Source organism: Pyrus communis, chromosome 10 (assembly GCF_041283825.1).
Source record: "Pyrus communis isolate YQ-2024b chromosome 10, ASM4128382v1, whole genome shotgun sequence".
Lineage (NCBI taxonomy): Eukaryota > Viridiplantae > Streptophyta > Magnoliopsida > Rosales > Rosaceae > Pyrus > Pyrus communis.
Window position 1 is genome coordinate 19,263,383 of NC_142574.1, and position 21,988 is coordinate 19,285,370.

The window sequence follows — 21,988 nt, forward strand, 5'->3', positions numbered from 1 at the left end:
TTTTTTTTCAATTTACTTATGATATTATGCATGCATGTTTGAATTATTAATCACCGTGTTTAAACTATCTATTTGTTTTGATGCTTGATCACCGTTAGGATATTTAGAAAAGTAATTTGATGCAATTTTGGTTAGAGATCGGTCCCTGAAATTGATGAAGGTTTCTTGTGGTTAATATGTACAAGTTCACTTATGATGAATACCACGTCTTAATGGTTGTATGATTTTTCAAAAGGTTTCACAAAACTTTAATGAGTTATGCATGTTTATATTTGATTTGAATACCATATATGGGTTGCAGTACGCTCTATGTTGGGGGTCGAAGTAGACATATATTAGAAAAACCTAATTTTCAAATATGCATGTGTAAGTTATAAGTAATTGGAAAAACTAAATATGATTGTTAAGGTGACGGTAGGACCTTATGCTTTTACAATTTAATTTTCAAAAACGGTTTTCTTTTAGTTTATTTTATTTTTCATGTTTATTTAATTATTTTTATTATTTTAAATCACAAAATGAACATTTCTCAAACTTCGTTTCAAATAATTAATTAAAATTTGATTTAACATAAATTATTCATTCAATGTATGTGATGAAGGACTTTGTTAGAGTTGAATATACTACAATTATTTTATATTTTTGGAAGTATTTTAAGCGTTTTTATATCTATTTTTACAGGTGGTCATATCAGTCGGCAGTAGGCAAATAGAGACAGAGCCAGGAACTGGGAAGCAAACAAGGGAGGAGAGAGGAGTTGCCCAACTATCAGTTTTGGTTCAGCAACTGTCTTAGTTGACTTGACTTGCACAAAGTTTTCAAAAGTTCTATGGTGCTCTGGAGCGTATGCAGAATCACCATGGAAATCATCAAAAAATTAGGGAAAGAAAGTGGAAATGAAATTACCCAACTCAAGCACCTTCGGCAAACAAAAATTCATAGCGTTCACACACATGAAGAAAGACAAATTAAGGGCATATAATCATCAGTTCATACCTTTTATTTATAAAAGCCATCGACTCTCTTTTCCCTGTACCACCCTCTGTTACCCTGCAAACTGCCTCAACCCACTCCGATTGAGACCGACAGAATACCCCTCATATGCTCGAATTACAGAAATGCCCACAACTCGTGGCCATTGGATGAGGAGTCAAGCAGGGAACTCCCAGCCCAAATACAATTGTTTTATGTGAAGACAGGTCCAAAACCGGAAGCCCAAAACGGAAAGCCGATGCTAAATGGTAAACAACTCAAAATTGAAGCCCTATTCCACACCAAATATGAATAGTGAAATTGAAAACCCAACTTTAGACTAGACTAATTAGTGTAGAATATTACTTGTCATTCTAAAAAAAGAAAAAAGAAAAAAGCTGTTTCTCATTCGATTGGCGTGTTTACACCTTTTACATACAAAATTTTGAATTTTTCCAGTGACCAATTTCTTTCAAGAAAATTCCAAGCATTTTTGATTGAGTACCTTTATATAATTCGTAAAAACAAAGGGAACAAGTGAATTTCATACCACAAAATCGTGGAGGGCTAAGAATATTGTCCTTCACTACTGAAAATTGCCAAAGATTTGGAATCCGTCTTTCCGAGGCTTTCGAGAGATCATAAAAAAGCCCATAACTTGGCCTGAAAGTAAGCGAGGAAAACTTGTGTGGAGGTGGCTAATCACGTCATTTGTACGAGAGTAACTTCCGTGCCATCGTGGCATCCCATGCCAAAATAATTCAATATATGAAAACATTGTACCATTGACATGTACAAGACGCCACCATGGCAATGCTGCTGTGAAAGCCGTTCATCAGTAGAGAACCTTTTACCTAAACATGAGACCCCTTGGTATTTTTCATCTCACCGTCATTTGAGAGTTTCCCTGGTAGAAGAATTAAGATAGGACTATTAATTAGAGCATATTAAACAATACAATCAGTGTGACAAGCCCACATGTCCATTTCGAAAATGAGACAGCAAGCTGTAGCAAAAAGTAATGAGGTTCCAATCCAAGTTTCCTGGACCTGGATTAACACACTTGAGGTTAGCTGCAAAGTATATAGGCCATAAGGTAGCAATCTTCACTAAGATTTTGGAGCATTCAACTCGATATGAACACTCAGGCCCCAACTAGCACAAAAAATGACGTTGGCTCCCTCCCGCTTGGGGAGACCATAGGCAGCCACCCCTTATAAGTGCAACGGAGGTCAGCAACCAGGCCACATATGTGCCTTTTGATTAATCATCGAACCTGTCCCGGTAAGTATGTTCTATCCTGCTTTCGACCTTTTACTTATACGATCGCTCCTGTCCCTCCACCCTTTGTCACCCCCGCTGATTTGGGATTCATTCAATTAATAATAATCCCCCTTTTTGCCTACAATAGGAAGTCTCAAATCTCTCTGATTTAAATTGTACATTCATCCTACATAGTAAAATGCATGCAAAAGTGGGTGAGCCTAATTGCAGATGAACAGCTTAAACTTCATTCATGCTGCGGGCGCGCGCGTGATTGCATTGATATCGTGTGTGATTGCTAATTTACTGCTTGAGGTTGGCCTCAAACCAATTAGTAATATTGTTCAAGTTAGCAGCATGCAAATGTGGAGGTTGCAATTTAAAGACTTTCTATCGTGGAGTAGGTGGGTCGTGCTTTGTGTATTATGTTTTGAAGTCATTGAGACTGCGATGTCTCTTTTATGCTTCATCCCTTTTTGTGTAGGCGTGTTGCTTTTCTTTATTCTTTTTTCTTGTAGCTTGTTGCGCAACATTTATTTATTTTCTTTTTGGAATTTTCTTTGTTCTATTGAAGCGAAGATCCCCATAATTCTTTTGTTGTTAAAAATTTGATGATTGTATCATTAAACTAGGATTGCGCCTTTCTTTTTTCGGCCTTTGTCGTAAGTTTTAAAATTTTATTTGAGAGGAAAAGATAATATTTGTATTTGCCATCAAACTATTGCATTTTTTTTTGTGACAATTGTTCAAACTATCGTGCTTGGTCGTAAGATTTTTACTTTGCCATAGTGTATTAATGTCCAAATTTATGAAATAAGGACGATTTCATGATGCCACTGGACTTCTGAGTAATTATAAATAAAGTTTTAAAAACTTGAGAAAAATTATTTGGGTTTGTTGGACCTTGTCTTAAAAAAAGGAGGGCTTCGGACTAATAACTTGGAGTCGGTGCATAGAAGAATTTTGGAAATTTTTATTCAAACTCACTTTGTATCACTACACTCAAATTATTTATTTATTTATTATTATCTATTTGTTCGGGGTTTAAATAAGAGTTTAAGTCGAGAATAAAAAGTTATAGTTCTCGGTCCAATAATGATAATCAAAAAAAATTTATTTTACTCGATACAACCATCTTTTGGTCATGAGTTGACATGGTCGCATTCGCAATAAGAACGAAGTTAACTCATAGTTATTCGACGGAAGTGGCTGTTTACCATAATGGGATAAATGTGTTAAGCTCTTGCATGACAACGTGAATTTAAACCCTATAAAAAGATGTTGAGCTCTTACGGGACGGCTCAAAGCTCATAGTTACTTTTTTTTTTTTTTTGAAGCTTAAAACCTCTAATACTACCGTCCCATACAATCAGAAGAAATTTATTAAAGCTCATAGTTACTCAACAGGTAGGCTTTGTAATTTTTAAGTAACACACTTTACACCCAATATTAGTTTTTAAATTAACTTTTTACACCCAAAATTAGTTTTTAAATCATCTTTTACACCCAAATTCTATTCGATGTGTATTTCCGACGAGCCAATTTGGAACATGATGGCTGGATATTGGCAATGAAGCCGTCGCTTTCTTCCAGGGCTCCGGTCTTCACGAACAGCTCCTTGCACGTGTACTCTCTCTCTCTTTCTCTATATGTATATATGTATATTCTTGTATATATATATGTATAATTGTATGCATATTGTGGTGTGTATGATTGTATTTGTGCGGATATAGCTTTCAGAAATGTTGCTCATGTGAAGCCTTAGTGCTTGGCAAAACCCCAAAAAAGGGAGGCACTGGAAATTGATCATGTGAAGCTTGATCAATACTTGGTGGAACTCCAGAAGAGTTCAAAGGTTGATCATTTCAAGCCTCAGTACTTGGTAGAACTCCAGACAGTAGAGGTAATAGGCGCCTGAAGAATAGAGTCATGAACCTCTGTGGTCACTTTGAATCCGACTTTCGGATTCCTGCAGCTGGTTGTACTTTCTTTTCATGTTCATCGAGCAAATATTCGCAAGTAGGTGCAACTCTCTATTCGCGTGCTTGAGTTTTCTAATCTCTAATCTAAGACTTGCCACGTACAACCATTAATGATTCAACCTGGCGAGTTTAAGCAAGTAGACGTTGGCCCCCTCTTAGATACAGAACTCACACACATTTGATGCTGGTGGAAATGTGCTCCTAAGAGCACTTCTAGCGTTGGCTGAAGCTCGGGGGACAGGCCGCCAAACAGGCTCAAGAGCCCGGCCTATTGACTACAGCGTGTGGAAGCCCGAGGGACAGGGTAGGCCCGAGCACCAAGCCTGTCATGAATTGCCAGCCCGCGAGCCCGAAGGCGATCTGACGCAAGGCTGACGTCAGCTAGGCATTAGCCCTTTTTTTTTTATTTTTTTCTATTAGGCGTGTGCACTGCACCCGCCCGAGGGGGCGCGTCACCCGACATGTGTTCAGCGATGGGGCCTGCGGCGCAGTTTCAAATTGTTACTGTTGGGAAGCCACGTGACCATGGTCCGTTGGATCTCAACGGCAAGAAAATGTGGACCGTCAACGGTAAAAAAAATAAAAAAAATCTTATTTAATATCAACCGTTGGATCTGAGATCAACGGTTGATATTATTCTCCTTTATAAATAAAAAAAAAAGAAAAAATAGTTTTAAAATTCAGAAAATGTTACCGTTGTGTCACGTGACACAATCTGTTTGGAATTGAATTCTTTTTAAATCCAACGGCAGAGATTAGTTAGTTGAATAAAAAAAATAAAAAAAATTGTAAAATATGAATAAAAATCCGAAAAAAAGTTTGAAATTTAAAAAAAAAATTTATTTTTACTTTTCTATAAATACCTTCTCATTATCATCTACCTTACACCACAATTTCATATTTTCTCAACTACTTTCAACGACATTCCTATCTTTCTCTCAAAGTTTCAATCCAATTTTTTTTCAACAAAATGACTACTGATGCAGGTACGAATTGGACGCTTCTTGAAGATATTGCGTTGTATACTAGCTGGGTTGAAGTTACTCATAGTTCGCTTACAGGTAATGAGATGCAGTTGCGAGAAATGTGGAGTCTTATTCATACCAATTATCTTGAGAAAATGGGTGGGAAAAGAACCAAAGAATTGATGTCTAGTCGTTAGAAATTACTTAGCCAATCGTTTAGTACATGGAGAGACGCCTTGACACAAGCCAGTACTAATATTCAAAGTGGGGAAAATTACGCGGATCAGGTAACAATATATTATTTATTTGTTTGTACTATGCCAAACTTACATTATAATTATTTGTTTGTATTATTTATTTGTTACATACTTTCATTATAATTATTCGTTTGTATTATTTATTTGTTACATACTTTCATTATAATTATTTGTTTGTATTATTTATTTGTCCTACTTTCATTATAATTATTTGTTTGTATTATTGATTAATTACCTACTTTCATTATAATTATTTATTTGTATTATTTATTTGTTACCTACTTTCATTATAATTATTTGTTTGTATTATTTATTAATTACCTACTTTCATTATAATTATTTGTTTGTATTATTTATTTGTTACCTACTTTCATTATAATTATTTGTTTGTATTATTTATTAATTACCTACTTTCATTATATATTTCTTATCCCGCATTGTGTAGCAACTTCAAGCACAAGCTTGGTATGGTGCCAAAACCAAAAGCAAAAATAAATCATTCAACCGGTGGGAATGTTGGAATATTGTCAAAGATTGTCCTAAATTCAAAGTTGTGCATGTCGGTCTAGAAGTTTTCATGAACAACACCTCTCTACACTCTACACCTGATCATGGCTCGCATGTTCATGAAGATGAAGCAGAAAAAGTGCCCTAAATGCCCCCCTGAGCAAGCATCGGGATCGACCCGTTATCTAATTAGGCCTCAAGGTAAGAAGGCTTCAAAGAGAAAAGGGAGTGCTTCGAAGAATGATTATGCAAAGTATATGGAACAACTTGCTTGCCAAGGTGAATTGACTTTGGCGCGGGAAATGGCGAAATTTGAGGCTGATAAGGCTAGAGAGGAATCAAATGCTGCAGCTGTTGAGAGAGCATTTCAAGCTAATGAGAGAGAAAGAGAGCTACTTAGGCAAGAAAGGGAACATGTAATAGAAGAAAGAATGGCTCAACGAGATCGTGACATTATGAACACGCATTTAGAAGGGAAGTCTCCAAATTCTAAATATTTTTGGAAGTCAGAGAAAGCGGATGTGGTGCGAAAGAGGCGTGCAAGAAAAGTGAGAGTAAGAGGAGATGGTCCTAGCACGACATGAGAAGATTATCCTAGCACCACAAATTGGTTAAGTGATGATGAATAGAGTATTTTTGTAATCGGTGCCCATAATTTTCTAATCACTTTGGGTTGTAATTCCTTATTTATTGAATAGAGTACTTTATGTTATTTCCAATTTATTGATTTTAGTAATTTATTTAATTTGGTAATTTATTTATACTAAGAGAATCTTTATTCAAAAGACATTTAAACACACCAAATAAAATCACATAAACATACCAAATAACAAAAAACTCAATAAATGAACTAAAAAAAAAAAACACTAAAATTAAATAAACACACCAAAAAAAAAAAAAAAAAAAAAAACAAACACACTAAATGAACTTAAGTATCTTGAGCTTGTTTCAATTCCCATTGGTGCTCTATCAAATCAATTTGCCGAACATTGTGCATATATGGCCTTTGAAGTGCAGTATATCGTTGAATGATCAATTCATTGTAACATCTATCCCTTTCTAATGGCTCATGTTGCACGGGTTCTTCGGTGGCGTCATGAGCACATTATATACGTGTTCTTGAATTGTTCATCGTGTATAGCTCACATTCATCAACGGCATCATAATCGTACTCATCTTCCACAATCATGTTGTGAAGAATGATGCACGTCATCATGATGGATCGAAGCGAGTCTACATCAAACAATCTGGCAGCACCCTTGACGATCACCCAGTGAGCTTGGAGGATACCAAAACAACGCTCCACATCTTTCCTGCACCCCTCTTGACAACTTGCAAAGTGTTTTTCCTTTGCACTTCTCGGACGTGGCACTGTTTTGACAAATGTTGATCACCTTAGGTAAATGCCATCTGCTAGGTAGTATGGCCCGTCATACATACGTCTGTTGACGCAGTACGTGACTTTTGGTGCCTTTACTTGTAGGACATCGTTGAACACTGGGGATTGGGCAAAGACGTTGAGGTCATTTTGAGCTCCTGGAACCCCGAAAAAGGCATGCCAAATCTATGTATCAAAAGATGCCACCGCCTTCAAAATGATACTTTTTGCTCATTTTCTATCCCCATAAGTGCCTTGCCATGCACTTGGACAGTTTTTCCACGTCCAGTGCATACAATCGATGCTTCCACTCATCCCAGGAAAACCTCGCATCTCGCCCTTCTTCAAAAGCCTTTGCAAGTCATGTTAGTAGGTTTCCGAAGGTATTCTACGGTGTAGATAGATTCGATTGCTTCGCAAAACCTCATCAGGGACTTAAGAATGGTTGATTTCCCCATCCTCGTTATCTCATCCACTTGTTCTGTAGATGCTCCATATGCAAGCATCCGCAAGGCAGCAGTAATTTTTTGTTGGGGAAGGAGACCCATAGCCCCAAAAGCATCATTCTTTTGCACAAAGTAAGAATCATGGTTGCAAACAGCAATCATGATTTTGTTGAACAAATGTCATTCCATTCTAAAACGACGTCTAAAGTACGAATCAGGGAATGCACTATTACGGACAAAATAATCCTCCAAGAGTTCCGTACCTCTGCTTTTATCAAGGTTTCTAGAATGGCTGGGCCCGCAGATCTGACCCACAGCTTGGATGACTCGACGGGAATGTGAGGCTCTTGCCGTTCTTGCTTTGTCATCTCTCATTCTACGCTCCTAATGCTCTTCCTTCTCATTTTGGGCCACCTGGAGATTGAACATTCCTTCTGATTGGTTAAACAATTCTTTCTCTTGCTGATTGAGTTCCCACATCATCCTTGAGGAAGAAGAAGACATTTTAAGAAAGAAGCAGAAACTATGAATAATGATAGAGATTTTGGTGAAGAAGGAAGCAGAAACTATGAATAATGATAAAGATCTTGATAAAATTGGTGTGAGATTTGTGAGGATGGATGGTGAATTATATGGAGGATTCAGAAAGGATTAGGTTGTAGATAATGTCACGTGGCATGCCGTCATTCGTTAAAAATCTGATGGAAATCTATCCTCAAAGATTGTAAACAGATTATGACACGTGGCGCGACGTGATTGGTTAATAATCTTATCGGAAATCCATCATCAATAATTGTCTTTTCGGATTTTATGACAAGTGGCGCAATGATAACGATTAAAAATCTTATCGAAATTACAAATAAAATTATTTTGTATTATTTTATAACTTTTTGGATAATGACACGTGGCGCAACGAGAACGATTAAAAATCTTATCCGAAATTACAAATAAAATTATTTTGTATTATTTTATAAATAAAAAAAAATGCTAATATTTTATTGCCTATTGTCAGGGCTATTGAAGTGCAACAGTGGAGATACAAAAGGTGATTACTGTTCATTAAGGGCAGTTACTGTTTATTGGGTGGATAGCGTAGCGTATTGCCTAAGGGGAGGGTTCCCACGCTGGAACTGCTTTAATTAGATTGATTTGAATACTTTCTCTCCTTCATGAAACTCTATCTCTCTCTGAGAGTCCCTTCTCACCGCTGTGTGAATGTCTCCAATCTCGCCCAAATCCAGAGCCGCTGTCCCTAGTTATGGCTGAGGGCGATGGTAGTTCCTTCCTTCTGCCATTGGTCTCCTCTTTTCTTCCCTAGTTTTGCTTTCTCCCACTGCTCCTCACCCTGATTTGGATTTTCCCTCATACCCCTATGGCGTTCATCTTCTTCGACCATCTCCACTTCGATCAGCAGTCACGGTTTACTGCAATGTGTTGCAGCTCCCCGGGAGAGTGTGTAGCATTCCGGTGTTCTCACTGGATCAGGTGTTCACCACACCACCACTTTCCCACTGTTTGCTGCCATTGTTGGCAGCATTGCTCATGTTTTGCTACGGGCTTCTTCCCCTTTGTGGCTTGTGTCTTCCTTTGTGGCTGCGCTCGAACAGGTGCTTGTGGCAGATTGATGAAATTGGAGAGGTGTTTGTCGGTTGGAGGCGTGCAGGCTAGCTTTTTGTGTTGGTTCACTTTAGCAAAGGTGGTGGAAGCAGAAGACTAGGGTTTCTTTTGATCTTTTGGGCTCTTTTTTGTTTCACTTTGTTGGCCTGTTTGTGCTTGTATTTAGTTATCCTTGGGCTTTAGTTTGGGTCCACTTTTGCTTTGTGTTAATCTTGTAATTGGGCATCTTGTGTGTCCTTTTGCCTTGGAATACTATTTCCAATTTACCAAAAAAAAAAAAAAAAAAAAAAAAAAAAACCAGATTGATTTGAATTTCAAGTCTAATTGTTGGTGAAGTGGTTAATGTGAGCTGGGGATGTCATAATTCTTTGATCGGGGCTGAGCTTTTTATTTCATGTTGTTATAAATGCTGAATTCATGTTCATTTAGTTGAAATTTTTTAAGTAGATGAAGGATTTATGCTACCGTTTGTGAGGGTTAAGATAGGAATGTTATCGTGTCATTAATTTACTTTCTGGTCTATTCGGTTCATCTTAGGTGGTAAGCAGACTTTAGAAATGGTGCTATATGGGTAGTGACTGTAAGATGTGACTACCCAAGGATTGTTTATGACATTACAATAATGTAGTAGTGAAAACCAACAACAGAAGACGACTACGGAATATTTAGGATTGTAGCATACAAGGGAAATTTTCTTAGGTCATGATCATAATGACAAAATAGGTTTTTGAAGCTGTATATTTGTTTGTTGAAGGAGTTTCCATAGAAAATGATAACCGGGGGCATAAGATACTAAATACTGATTAAATGAAAGAAATTTCTCATTATGCTTGTAACAAAAGTTTGGATACCTAAACCACACAGGGTGTTGCTGCACACGGCTTTCCCAGGGGAGGTTCAATGGTTGGGCTTCATCCACAAAACTTGAGCATGTCAAACGATTTGGGTTGGTGGAAGGGGAGATGGAGCAACGACCGGGGTACCCTCGCAAGTTGTAAACAAGGGGATCACTCCCTTTGCGACACAAAATGTATTTGGGCTTGCAACATCACGACCAATAGATTCCCTACCACCTAGACCACAGGGAGGTTTTGGAATCAGACCATCAGGACCACCGGCTAAAGATTCCAACCATTAAATATATCTGGGAATGGCTTAGCTTCTGACTCTTCTTTTAGAGATGATGTGTTTTCTGCAACTCCAAAATTTTCCTCCTGGCAGCGTACCTATCTCATCAGCCATTGTGCTAGTATCTGCTGGGACACAGTCTTCAGCTAGCCCAAGCACACAGGTTGGTGAGCAGCCTCAGCAGGCCCAGTGATTTGCAAAACCAAACCAACAGGTTTCAGCTCAGACTAGCCCATCTGGAGTTTCACCTGGAGCTGGGAACTCTACTTCTAGTTAGTCCCATATGTCTGTTGAATTATAAGTGTTGAGCTGAAAAGTTTAGAATAAGTTTGTTTGAATTGGTGTATCCACTTGTGCAAAATGATGCAAAGTGTAAAGTTCTATTTTGTAAAAAGGCCATGAGTGCCATGTGTTTGTTGATCCATATAATTAGATAGATGAGTGACTAAGATGAAATGTAGTGTTTTGTGTGGTCCCAAGTTAAGGCCTTCAGTTAATGTAAAGCAGCGTTAGTGTTCTTTTCTGAATACAGAAGAAATATTCCTCTGCAAACTTCTGCAAGAGAGAATAGAGAAGAAAACCATTCGTTTCAGTTTTTGTTCATCTTTGTTTTCTGTCCAGCTCCCTCTAGTTCAAAAACCCATCGAACATAGCAACACTAACATGGCCTCAGAGCCTGGTTGGATTTAACAATCTGGGCGTAAATTTGTGAAGTTATCGAGCTCAATCGAAACTCTCTTGAAGCTCTGTGAAGGTTGTCGATTCAGATCAAAATCATGTTTGGATTTGGAGGCTCGGAAGTGAGGACTCCAATTTTCTCCGATGAGAACTACGAGTTCTGGAGAATCAAGATGGTGACAATCTTCAAATCACATAGGTTGTGGAATCTGGTGAAGAAGGGAGTTAAAACGTCCGATTCGAAGAAGAAGAAGTCTGAAGGATCATCGGAGGATGATGGAGATGAAGAAATGCCAGCTGTGTTGATGCAAGATGCAAAGGCTTTGGGAATCATTCAGAATGCAGTCTTGGATCAAATCTTCCCTCGAATCGCCAATGCCGAGTCAGTGAAGATGGCATGGGATTTGTTGTACGGAGAATATCATGGTGGTGATCAGGTACGATCTGTGAAATTGCAGAATCTTAGAAGAGAATTTGAATATGCTAGGATGCGAGATGATGAGTCTTTGTCTAGCTATCTTACACGGTTGAATGATCTAATTAATTAGATGAGAACATTTCGTGAATCTCTGTCTAATGAGAGACTAGTGCAGAAGGTTCTGATTAGTCTTAGTAAACCTTATGATTCTATCTGTTTGGTTATAGAAAATACAAAGTGTCTAGAGATTGTAGAATAGCAGGAAGTAGTTGCAATCTTAAAGAGTCAAGAACAACAGTTTGATTTGCATACAGTTGATGCAACTGAGAGAGCATTCTCTTCACTCTCTGTGAATCCAAAGGAGCAGAACAAGAGTGGTGGTCATTCTGGTTCGTCTAGATTTCAGAGAAATTGGAATTCTAAAGGCAAGAAATGGGAATCAAAACCCAAATTTCAGCAGAAATCTTCTCTGCACAATTATCAGAATGCAAATGCATCTCAGTCAATGGGTCAAGAGGTTGTAAAGCCTTAGTGCAAGGTGTGTTCTAAATATCACTTTGGCGAGTGTAGATACAAAGGAAAACCAAAGTGCTTCAACTGTGATAAATTTGGGCATTGGGCTAGAGAGTGTACTGTAGGCAAGTCAGTGCAAAAGGCATATAATGCAAATCAATTGGAGATGACAGGGAATCTGTTTTATGCAAACAACACAATCACAGAATCAAAGGTGAATGGAGAGTGGTATATATATAGTGGTTGTAGCAATCACATAACAGGAAATGTAGATTTGCTTGTTGAGGTCAGAATCGATGTAGCTGGCAAAGTTCAAATGCCAACTGGAGATCTTGTGAATGTTGCAGGAATGGAGTCTTTGGTTATTGATACAAATAAAGGGAGAAAGTATGTTAGAGAAGTAATGTATCTTCCCGGTTTAAAGGAGAACTTACTCAGTGTTGGTCAAATGGATGAACATGGATATTTCTTGGTGTTTGGAGGTGGAATGTGTAGTGTGTATGATGGTCCATCACTTGAATGCTTGGTTATGAGAGTGAAAAAGAAAGTGAATAGGTGTTATCCACTGACTTTTTTCTTTAAGAATCAAATGGTGTTGAAAGCTAGTGTCACCCACTCTACTAAGACTTGGCACATGAGACTTGGACACTTACACTTTGGTGGTCTCAAACAATTGAGAGACAAGGAAATGGTACATGGTTTGCCACAACTTGCAGACTACAATGGAGTCTGTGAAGGTTGCCAATTTGGTAAACAGCACAGAGAAGAATTCCCTAGAAATCAAGTGTACAGAGCAACTGCTCTACTTGAACTGATTCATGTTGATTTGTGTGGACCTATGAAGACTGAGTCAATTGCTGGAAATAAGTATTTCATGCTGCTGATAGATGATTTTACCAGAATGATTTGGGTCTATTTCTTGAGATATAAGTCTGATACATTCAACTGTTTTAAGAAATTCAAAGCTATGGCAGAATTACAAAGTGGTTTCAAGATTAAGACTCTGAGAAGTGATAGAGGAGGGGAATTCAAGTCATCAGAATTTGATCAGTTCTGTGAAAAGGAAGGAATACAAAGACAACTTATTCTTGCATATACTCCACAGCAAAATGGAGTAGTGGAGAGAAAGAACAGAACAGTGATTGAAATGGCGAAATCTATGTTGCATGAGAAGAGGATGCCATATTTTCTCTGGGCAGAAGCAATGCATACATCTGTATAAATTCTAAATCGATGTCCCACAAAGGCCTTGAACAACATCACACCTTTTGAAGCTTATTCCGATAGAAAACCAGGAATAGCCCATCTGAGAGTATTTGGATCTCTATGTTATGTTCATGTTCCAAGTGAACAAAGACATAAACTTGAACCTAAAAGCTTCAAAGGAGTATTTGTGGGATATGCAACTTGTGAAAAGGGGTATAGGGTATTTGATCCATTATCCAAGAAGTTATTCTTGTCAAAAGACATTGTATTTGATGAAGAAGCTAGTTGGAATTGGGAAGAGAACTCAGGGTCAACATCTCTTAACACTGGAAGTTTTATTCATAGTGACATAAGTACAGAGAACAGTGACAGAATGGTGTTGTCTCCTACATCATCTATTTTATCTCCATCTAGGAGAGCTCTTAATGTTGAAGACTCTGAAACTCAATCCAAGTCACCTATCTTAGGTGAATCTTCAAGCATGTCAAACCGAATTGAAGGACACAATCAAGCATTTGATCATACACCATTGAAGTGGAGGAATCTGAATGAAGTATTGGCTCAATGCAATCTGTGTATCATGGATCTAGAGAAGTATGAGGATGCCAAACAAGATGAGTCTTGGTTAAAAGCTATGGAGGATAAGCTGTTTATGCTTGAAAAGAATGGCACCTGGAAGCTTGTTGACAGACCAACTGAAAAACCTGTTATAGGGGTTAAATGGGTTTACAAAACTAAGTTAAACCTTGATGGCTCAGTGTTGAAGAATAAAGCAAGGCTGGTTGCAAAAGGCTATGCACAAAAGCCTGGTTTGGACTACAATGAGACTTATGCAGCAGTTGCTAGATTGGATACCATTAGAACTTTAATAGCTTTGGCTGCACAAAAGAGTTGGAAACTGTATCAATTAGATGTGAAATCGGCTTTCTTGAATGGAGTTCTCCAAGAAGAGGTCTATGTTGAGCAGCCTGAAGGTTTTGTAGTAAAAGGCAAGGAAGAAAAGGTGTACAAACTTCATAAGGCCCTCTATGGTCTAAAACAAGCTCCGAGAGCTTGGTATGGAGAGATTGACAACTATTTCTCACAATGTGGCTTCAAGAAAAGCTTGAGTGAACCAACTCTGTATATAAAAGCAAGGGGAGAAGATATTCTAATTGTCTCTATCTATGTAGATGATATAGTCTACACTGGTAGTTGCAAACCAATCATAGAGGAGTTCAAAGAAGATATGAAAATGAAGTATGAAATGACAGATTTAGGGCTACTTCACCACTTCCTTGGGATGAGAGTGATTCAAACAAATTCCAGCATCTTCATTAATCAGAAGAAGTATGCAAGCTCTTTACTGAGTAAATTTGGTTTAAATGAAGCAAAGACTGTCACAACTCCTCTGGTAGCCACTGAGAAGCTATCTAAAGATGATGGAAGTGGATCTGCAAGTGATGAAATGTATAGGAGCATTGTGGGAAGCCTTCTATATCTCACTGCTACAAGGCCGGATATAATGTATGCAGCTAGTTTATTGGCAAGATACATGCATTGTCCTACCAATAGACACTATGGAACTGCAAAGAGAGTACTCAGATACATCAAGGGAACTCTGGATTATGGCTTGGAGTATGTGAAAGGAAGAAAAGCTTGTTTAATTGGCTTCTGTGATAGTGATTGGGGTGGTTCACTGGAAGACAGCAAAAACACATCAGGATATGCATTCTCATTTGGAAGTGGTGTGTTTTCCTGGGCTTCAGTCAAGCAAAACTGTGTTGCACTTTCAACTGCAGAGGCTGAATATATAAGTGCATCAGAAGCCACATCACAAGCAATATGGCTGAGGTTTGTTTTGGAAGATTTTGGAGAATTACAAAATGTAGCTACTCCTCTTCACTGTGACAACACATCTGCCATTGCTATCACAAAGAATTCTGTGTTTCATCAAAAGACAAAACACATTGATAGAAGGTATCATTTTATTAAGGATGCACTGCAAGAAGGAATCATTGATTTGGTGTATTGTCCCACTGAAAAACAGGTAGCAGATATCTTCACAAAACCTTTGGCTAAGGATCGGTTTAACTATCTCAGGGATATGCTTGGTGTGAAATCAGCTGAAAACTTAAAGGGGAGTGTTGAATTATAAGTGTTGAGCTGAAAAGTTTAGAATAAGTTTGTTTGAATTGGTGTATCCACTTGTGCAAAATGATGCAAAGTTTAAAGTTCTATTTTGTAAAAAGGCCATGAGTGCCATGTGTTTGTTGATCCATATAATTAGATAGATGAGTGACTAAGATGAAATGTAGTGTTTTGTGTGGTCCCAAGTTAAGGCCTTCAGTTAATGTAAAGCAGCGTTAGTGCTCTTTTCTGAATACAGAAGAAATATTCCTCTGCAAACTTCTGCAAGAGAGAATAGAGAAGAAAACCATTCGTTTCAGTTTTTGTTCATCTTTGTTTTCTGTCCAGCTCCCTCTAGTTCAAAAACCCATCGAACATAGCAACACTAACAATGTCATGGCCTAGGATAACTCAAACTGATGTTCAGATGTACACCAATATCTTTGTGAAAGTTGATACAGACAGAGATGGGAAAATCGCTGGTGAACAAGCTCGCGACCTATTTCAGGAATGGGGACTACCAAGAGGTAGGAATAATTTCTTTGAATTCATCTTTTGGCTTGTGTTTTATAGGTACAGGTGCCATGTGGTTTATTGAAGCTCTTTTGTTCTGTTTGTTTCTCTATGTTAGCCTGTAACTGAACTCATGCATCCTTGCAAAACTTGTATTATCCCTATCCCGGAGTTATTGTTTAATTTTCCTCTTCTGGGTGGTGGCACTGGCCGACTCACAATGTTTAGTTGGTGGCATTTAGCTTGAATTCCTGAACATAAAAAGGCTAGATCAAGCATATTTGTCTACGAGATGCTTTGCAGCTGGATGTTCATTCTTTGCTTGATGTGTTGGTAATTTGATGTAAAAACTTACTTTATGCCATCGATGTTTTGTAGATATAAAATATTTGTAATTGGGAGTAATTTTTTGCTGGAGAATTGACATACAAACATCCATAAATACTATAAAATTGAGTCATGTCTGAATGTGCAGTCCAGATTGATAGAATGATGACCCATCATGCCACATTATCTTGCGAGAGAACATGTCGTTATTGCATATGAAATTTCAGGGCACGTTAAAAGCTCATATAGTACACTTCTTCGCGCTGATAGTGCAGGCATGAAGCAAATCAAATTTATTTATTTATTTTTTTTTTCTTTTTTAACCATACGTCTCTCTTTCATGGAGAATAGTTTCTTATTTTTCACTTTAAAAGGATTTCAACAACAGCAACCGATGCCTGCTCCCGGTGCTCGGCACATGGCACCCAAAGCTGGAGGAAGGCCACCGAAGCCAGTTGCTTCCCCTCATGCTGAGGAAAGGCAGCAGGCCAATCAGCAGAAACCCAGAGTACCAGAATTGGAGCAACATCTTGTAAATCAACTGAGTACAGAGGAGATTAACTCACTGAACTCAAAGTTCAAAGAAGCAACCGAAGTTGATAAAAAGGTACTTACACCTTTAATGTTTCCCAATTTTTTCAGCTTGAGCAGCAAAGTTATGTGTGCTTGTTACTTCCTTATAAGTGTCAAATCATAACAAAATATCTCAAAGACTTGGAATTCTTGTGATTGTGGATTTTACTTTGATCTTAATATCGCTCATTTCTGTCGAGAAGGTTTTGATCAAGTTTAAGTAGGGAGGCTGTTCGGGTTTTGAAGTTCATGACAGTTCTTTGATATTAGCAATTTTAATGATTGGCATTTGACATGTTTTTAGTGCATGACATTCATTAAACTTTCTTTTTGATATAGCATTCATTATACTTTATTGAAGTTTTGTTCCATTTTCAGCTTGTCTTTCTTCAGCCTTTTGGTGTGATTCCGTTTGTTCTTTGCAGGTAGAAGAACAAAATGCAGGAACTTGTGAGTATCTCGTGTTCTTTTCTGCCCTTTCTTTCTTGTATGCCATTTGTTGTGCATATTGAACATTCTTCAGTAATTTTCCTTTTTTGCGTTTGAATATAATTGTTCTATGAGTGATAGATTTTTGGACGTCCTAATCATTTTTTGCTTTTAAATAAATCTGCAGACTTCTTACTATTTGCTTTTTGCAGTGTTGTAAGATGTTTTTATTTAACATTTGGATGTTTGTGGTCTGAATTAGAATTGATTCTTGAATTCACAAGTACTACTGGGAGAAAGTGCAGATCATGTGTTTTATCATTGTCCTATATGCCAGCAATGTTTTTGGGGTTTCTTGGTTTGAAAGAAACGCAAGGGTTTTTGAAAACTATATTTGGGTGAGGAATAGTTATGGAATAAAGTTGGATGTTGTTCACCACTTTGGCTTCGTATTTTCTCAATTTCATGATCTATATTTCTTGGTCATATTCTTTGATTGGAAGGATGCTGTTTTTGGATGTTCTAATTTATGTTGAAGATCCTGTAGGTAGAAAGAAATTGCATTGTTCTTGTAATCTAGTGTTCATTGTTGTCCGTTTTAAGGTGGGGACAACTTAACCAAAGAAATGCACTGTTTGATTGAATAAAATTTTGTTGAGGAGCTTGGTAGGAAACTAAAGCATTCTTAATTTTTTATGCGTCATAATGGTGATGAAATAAAGATCCAAGTTTCGTTGAACAGAGAATTTACACGTGTGTGTAATACTGTAAATTTACAATACAATTTTAGAAGAGAATTGTTATTAGCACTTCAAAAATCTCATTTGACACTCCAAACTTTCTATAATTAGAAAGAGAATTACACTTGTGAGGAGTGTAGAATGAGATTTTTGGAGTGTTAATAACAATTCCCTTTTAGAAAAGGTGACAACTTATGTTGTATTTCATGGTGGCTTCACTATGTTATTGTAGGCTCGGAATATTTTAAAAGGCATTTGACTCAAAAATGTAATAATTTTATATCTACTTACTAGCATAAGGAAATTATGTTTTTAACTTTCAGTTTTTGAATGCTGATGCATCATTGTGAATGCTAGTGCTTTGTTTTAGATCTCACATATATACGGTGTGGTGTCGAAACTATGATGTATGTGACTAACTTGCTATATTTGCTCTAATCTATTTTCCTTTTTTGGTATAAGGTTTTGTACAAGAGCAGATGTGACAATCGCCTTAATGGGATCACAGAAAGGGCATCTGCTGATAAACGCGAGGGATACTTGAGCCTAAGAACATACTTGCATTAATCTTTACTTGGCTTAATAAATACTACATGAGTCTAGGCTGAGTCCCTGGCTAAGAAATATGACGAGAAATACAAACAAGATGGAGATGTAGCTTCCAAGTTGACTATTGAAGAAGCCACATTTCGTGATTTACAGGTACCTTCCACCGCATATAAATTGTGGACAATTAGTGGCCCCATGTTGTGTGCTTGCTTTTGCTCATTTGAAGATCAAAGTGTCAACTGCTTGCTGTTCGTTTTGTTAGATCTGAGTCATAATTGCATGTACATGTGAGATGGCGTGCTTTTATTTTATGAGATAAGTGCCAAATCAAAATTCAAAATCAAGTATGAGTAGGACTTTTAAGTTTTACTTTTTGGAGAAACAAAGAAAAAATTATTTTATATTAGTTTTTAGGCTTGGTGGGATAGATAGAATCAGTTGAATGGGTTATACCCCGAGTAGTGGTGTATTCTTTTTATTATCACCGGATTGATTAACTTATGTGATTTATATGCAGGAAAAGAAAATGGAGCTGTACAGGGCAATTGTCAAGATGGAGCAAGAAGATGCTGCCAATGGCACCCTTGAGGTACCTTTGCACAGCCATGCCGTTTAAAAAAATACCTTTGCTCAACTTGTCTAAGATTAATCCCAACTGAAATTTTCAGGATCATGTTGATCGCATCCAATTGGTTTGTGATGGGCTTGTGAAAACTCTCAATGAGTGCTGCAAGAAGCATGGATTACGCAGAAAGCCTACAACATTAGCTAGGCTTCCCTTTGATAAGTTGATCTCTTTCCTTAGCTAATTTATTGGGAATCTAAGAATCCTATATATAATGACAAGAGTACTTCCATTAGCTTATTATTTATCAAACTATCTGACGGATTTTACAATAGAACATTTATTTATTTTTTATATACTTTGGCTTTGGGTAGTCAAATTATTTCAGTTTATTAATATCATTGCCTTTCTAGAAGGGGAAAGTCATTCTGTTGTTATATCATCAAAATCCTACACAGAAACTCTTACTTTCACCATTGTAATCTTTTCCAAATCACTCTGATTTGTTTGATTATCCTTATTTGAATTCTGTGTAGTGTTTCATGAGTGTCATTTTTCTTTTTTGTTATTGTTCACTGTTTGTACAACATTGCATTTTGTATCTGAAATTTTATTTTGTTTTCATATAGGCGGGCAACCTGGCATCCAAGAAGGAGCTGCTGAATGAGATGAGAATTGGGATAAGTTTGAAGATGAAGGTATGCCAAAAATGAGTTTCTGTAGGTCCAGTATTGTCTCCGAGATAATAAATTTCTGGTAGCATTTAGATTCTTTTTTCCTTTTAACCTTGTGGTAAATGGAGCAGTTTGCTTGCTGTTTGTAGTTCCTTTGTTGTCTGGTTGCAGTTTCCCAATCCGTTCAGGAGTTTTTAACCATTCGAGGTGACTGATTTACTTTTCAGGATTCACTTTTGTCAAGGAGCTCACACTTAATGTGTCAAATGTCTTGGCGCCTCCAAAACAGAAATCATCAGCATTTCAGAAAGAAAAAGCTCCCCCAGTTGAGAGTCCAACAACTGCTTCTTCACCTAAAGTTGATGTTAAGTCAGAAAAGCCTCAGAGTGCGGATGACAGGGTCGTTGAAAATGGAGCAGCATATGATAAAAATGAAGAGGAGTCAGCAAAAAGTGCTCCGAGCGGTCCATTTGACTGCAGTACTGTTGGAAGCCCATCTAGAGAATTTTCAGATTCTAACTATCGAAGGACAACAGGCACAGATGCCTCACCCCGTGATAAGGAATCTCAAAGGTATACTTTTAGATCTGTAGTTTTCTACATATTTAAGATCACCCTGATACCTGCCAAAAATTGTTGAAATTCTAAGCTTTCATTTGCAGTGATGATCATTGGGGTGCCGGGTCTGTGTTTTCTGGCGACCAGGGATTCGATGAACCAGCATGGGGGACATTTGACACTAATGATGACGTTGACTTGGTGTGGGGTTTCAATGCAGTTAGTACCACCAAGGTAAGCCGATATTGTACATTCAGTATTCTTTATTATTTTATGGAACTCAATTCTTTGACCTTGTGTTTATGCTGACCGCATATTGCTCCATGATTTCTGTTAATGCCACCTAGTTGTTTGTGGCGGTGATCATGTATCCTTTGTTTCAAGACTAGCCTCAAGTGTCCTAATGCTTGCTGCGTTTAGTTATTATAGAAGGTTCTGAGAATTTTAACAATAATGGTTTCTGTCTTCACCAAGTTTCCAGTTATGATGGTTTCATCATGTAAATCAGTTAGTAGTACGGGTCTTTCAACCAAATATCACGAAACCGAGTTTCCTGATTTCGGTCTTGGTTCACTGTAGATGTAAAAAGAAGGGGTTGTGGAATTGTTCTTGATGGAATTAATTGCACATTGAAGGGGACTTTGGTTTTGGCGTTAGGTCTTGGTTAATCAATACCATTTTTATGTTTACATTGACAACAGAGGGTGCTGCTTTAAGTAGGCATGGATTCTAGGTTCCAGTGAATCCACTTTCTTTTCTAATAGCATGTTGGTTACGTAGCACTTTCAAGCTTTCTGGTTTTGCGGTTTTATATTTGTTGTTATTACTGGCATGCTGGATTGTGATGTAACTGCTCTTAATCATGTGTGATGTAGGATATCGATCAGGAGAGTAATAAGGATCACTACTTTTCTGGCCCTGGGGAGTTCGGCCTCAACCCTATCAGGACTGGGGCATCAGAAGGAGGTAGTTTTTCCCAGAAGAGCCGCCCTTTTACTTTCGATGATTCTGTTCCCAACACACCAATGTATGCCTTCAATTCAGGATATTCACCACCAAGGTACAAGGATAGTTCAAAACCTTAATTCGACACCTTCTCCAGGTTTGATTCGTTTAGAAGCACCCAAGATACTGGATACTTCCCTCAACCAAAAACACTTGGAAGATTTGATTCTATGTGCAGCAGTAGAGATTTTGACCAGGGTCATGGATTTCCAACATTTGATGACATCCCAGACCCTTTTGGCTCTTCAGCGCCATTTAGGTCATCACTGGACAGTTTCATTAACTCTACTGTTCATCCGACTCCATAGAGAAAAAGCAGGTTTTGACTTCTTTTCTGATTATTTTGGCTGGAACTTTGAAAAGAAGCACTTATTTTTGCATTTACCAAACACATTTTACACTCCATATATTTTCATAGCAAGCCTGTACATATCCGAAAGGAATAGACAAATTCAAAATGAAATTCAAAGCCTACATATCCAAACCCTAAACCCAAAAACCAAAGCCTACATATCCAAAAGGAATAAGACAAATTCAAAATGATATGGCATTAAGGCAAAAAGATCCGTTCAGCCAAAAGGATCCATTGGCTTCTGACTCATCATCACTTGCATTT

At 37.7% G+C, this 21,988-nt stretch overlaps 1 protein-coding gene across 1 annotated transcript; it reads left to right on the forward strand.

The window, feature by feature from the left end:
- Positions 1 to 15,830: 15,830 nt before the first annotated feature.
- LOC137728953 (uncharacterized) lies at positions 15,831 to 21,663 on the forward strand. The gene is made up of 8 exons (XM_088678078.1): positions 15,831 to 15,966; positions 16,654 to 16,886; positions 18,625 to 18,723; positions 19,088 to 19,159; positions 19,765 to 19,833; positions 20,054 to 20,382; positions 20,472 to 20,601; positions 21,243 to 21,663. Exons 1-8 carry the CDS (start codon positions 15,831 to 15,833, stop codon positions 21,450 to 21,452), a joined length of 1,278 nt encoding a protein of 425 aa, XP_088534204.1. The 3' UTR covers positions 21,453 to 21,663.
- Positions 21,664 to 21,988: the final 325 nt, after the last annotated feature.

What these genes read in the sequence shown, in the direction of transcription:
- LOC137728953 (XM_088678078.1), top strand. Translation starts at nt 15,831, where the DNA reads ATGTCATGGCCTAGGATAACTCAAACTGATGTTCAGATGTACACCAAT. An exon ending in GGAATGGGGACTACCAAGAG is followed by an intron (nt 15,967 to 16,653) that starts GTAGGAATAATT and finishes TCACTTTAAAAG; the next exon opens with GATTTCAACAACAGCAACCG. An exon ending in GGATAAGTTTGAAGATGAAG is followed by an intron (nt 19,834 to 20,053) that starts GTATGCCAAAAA and finishes ACTTTTGTCAAG; the next exon opens with GAGCTCACACTTAATGTGTC.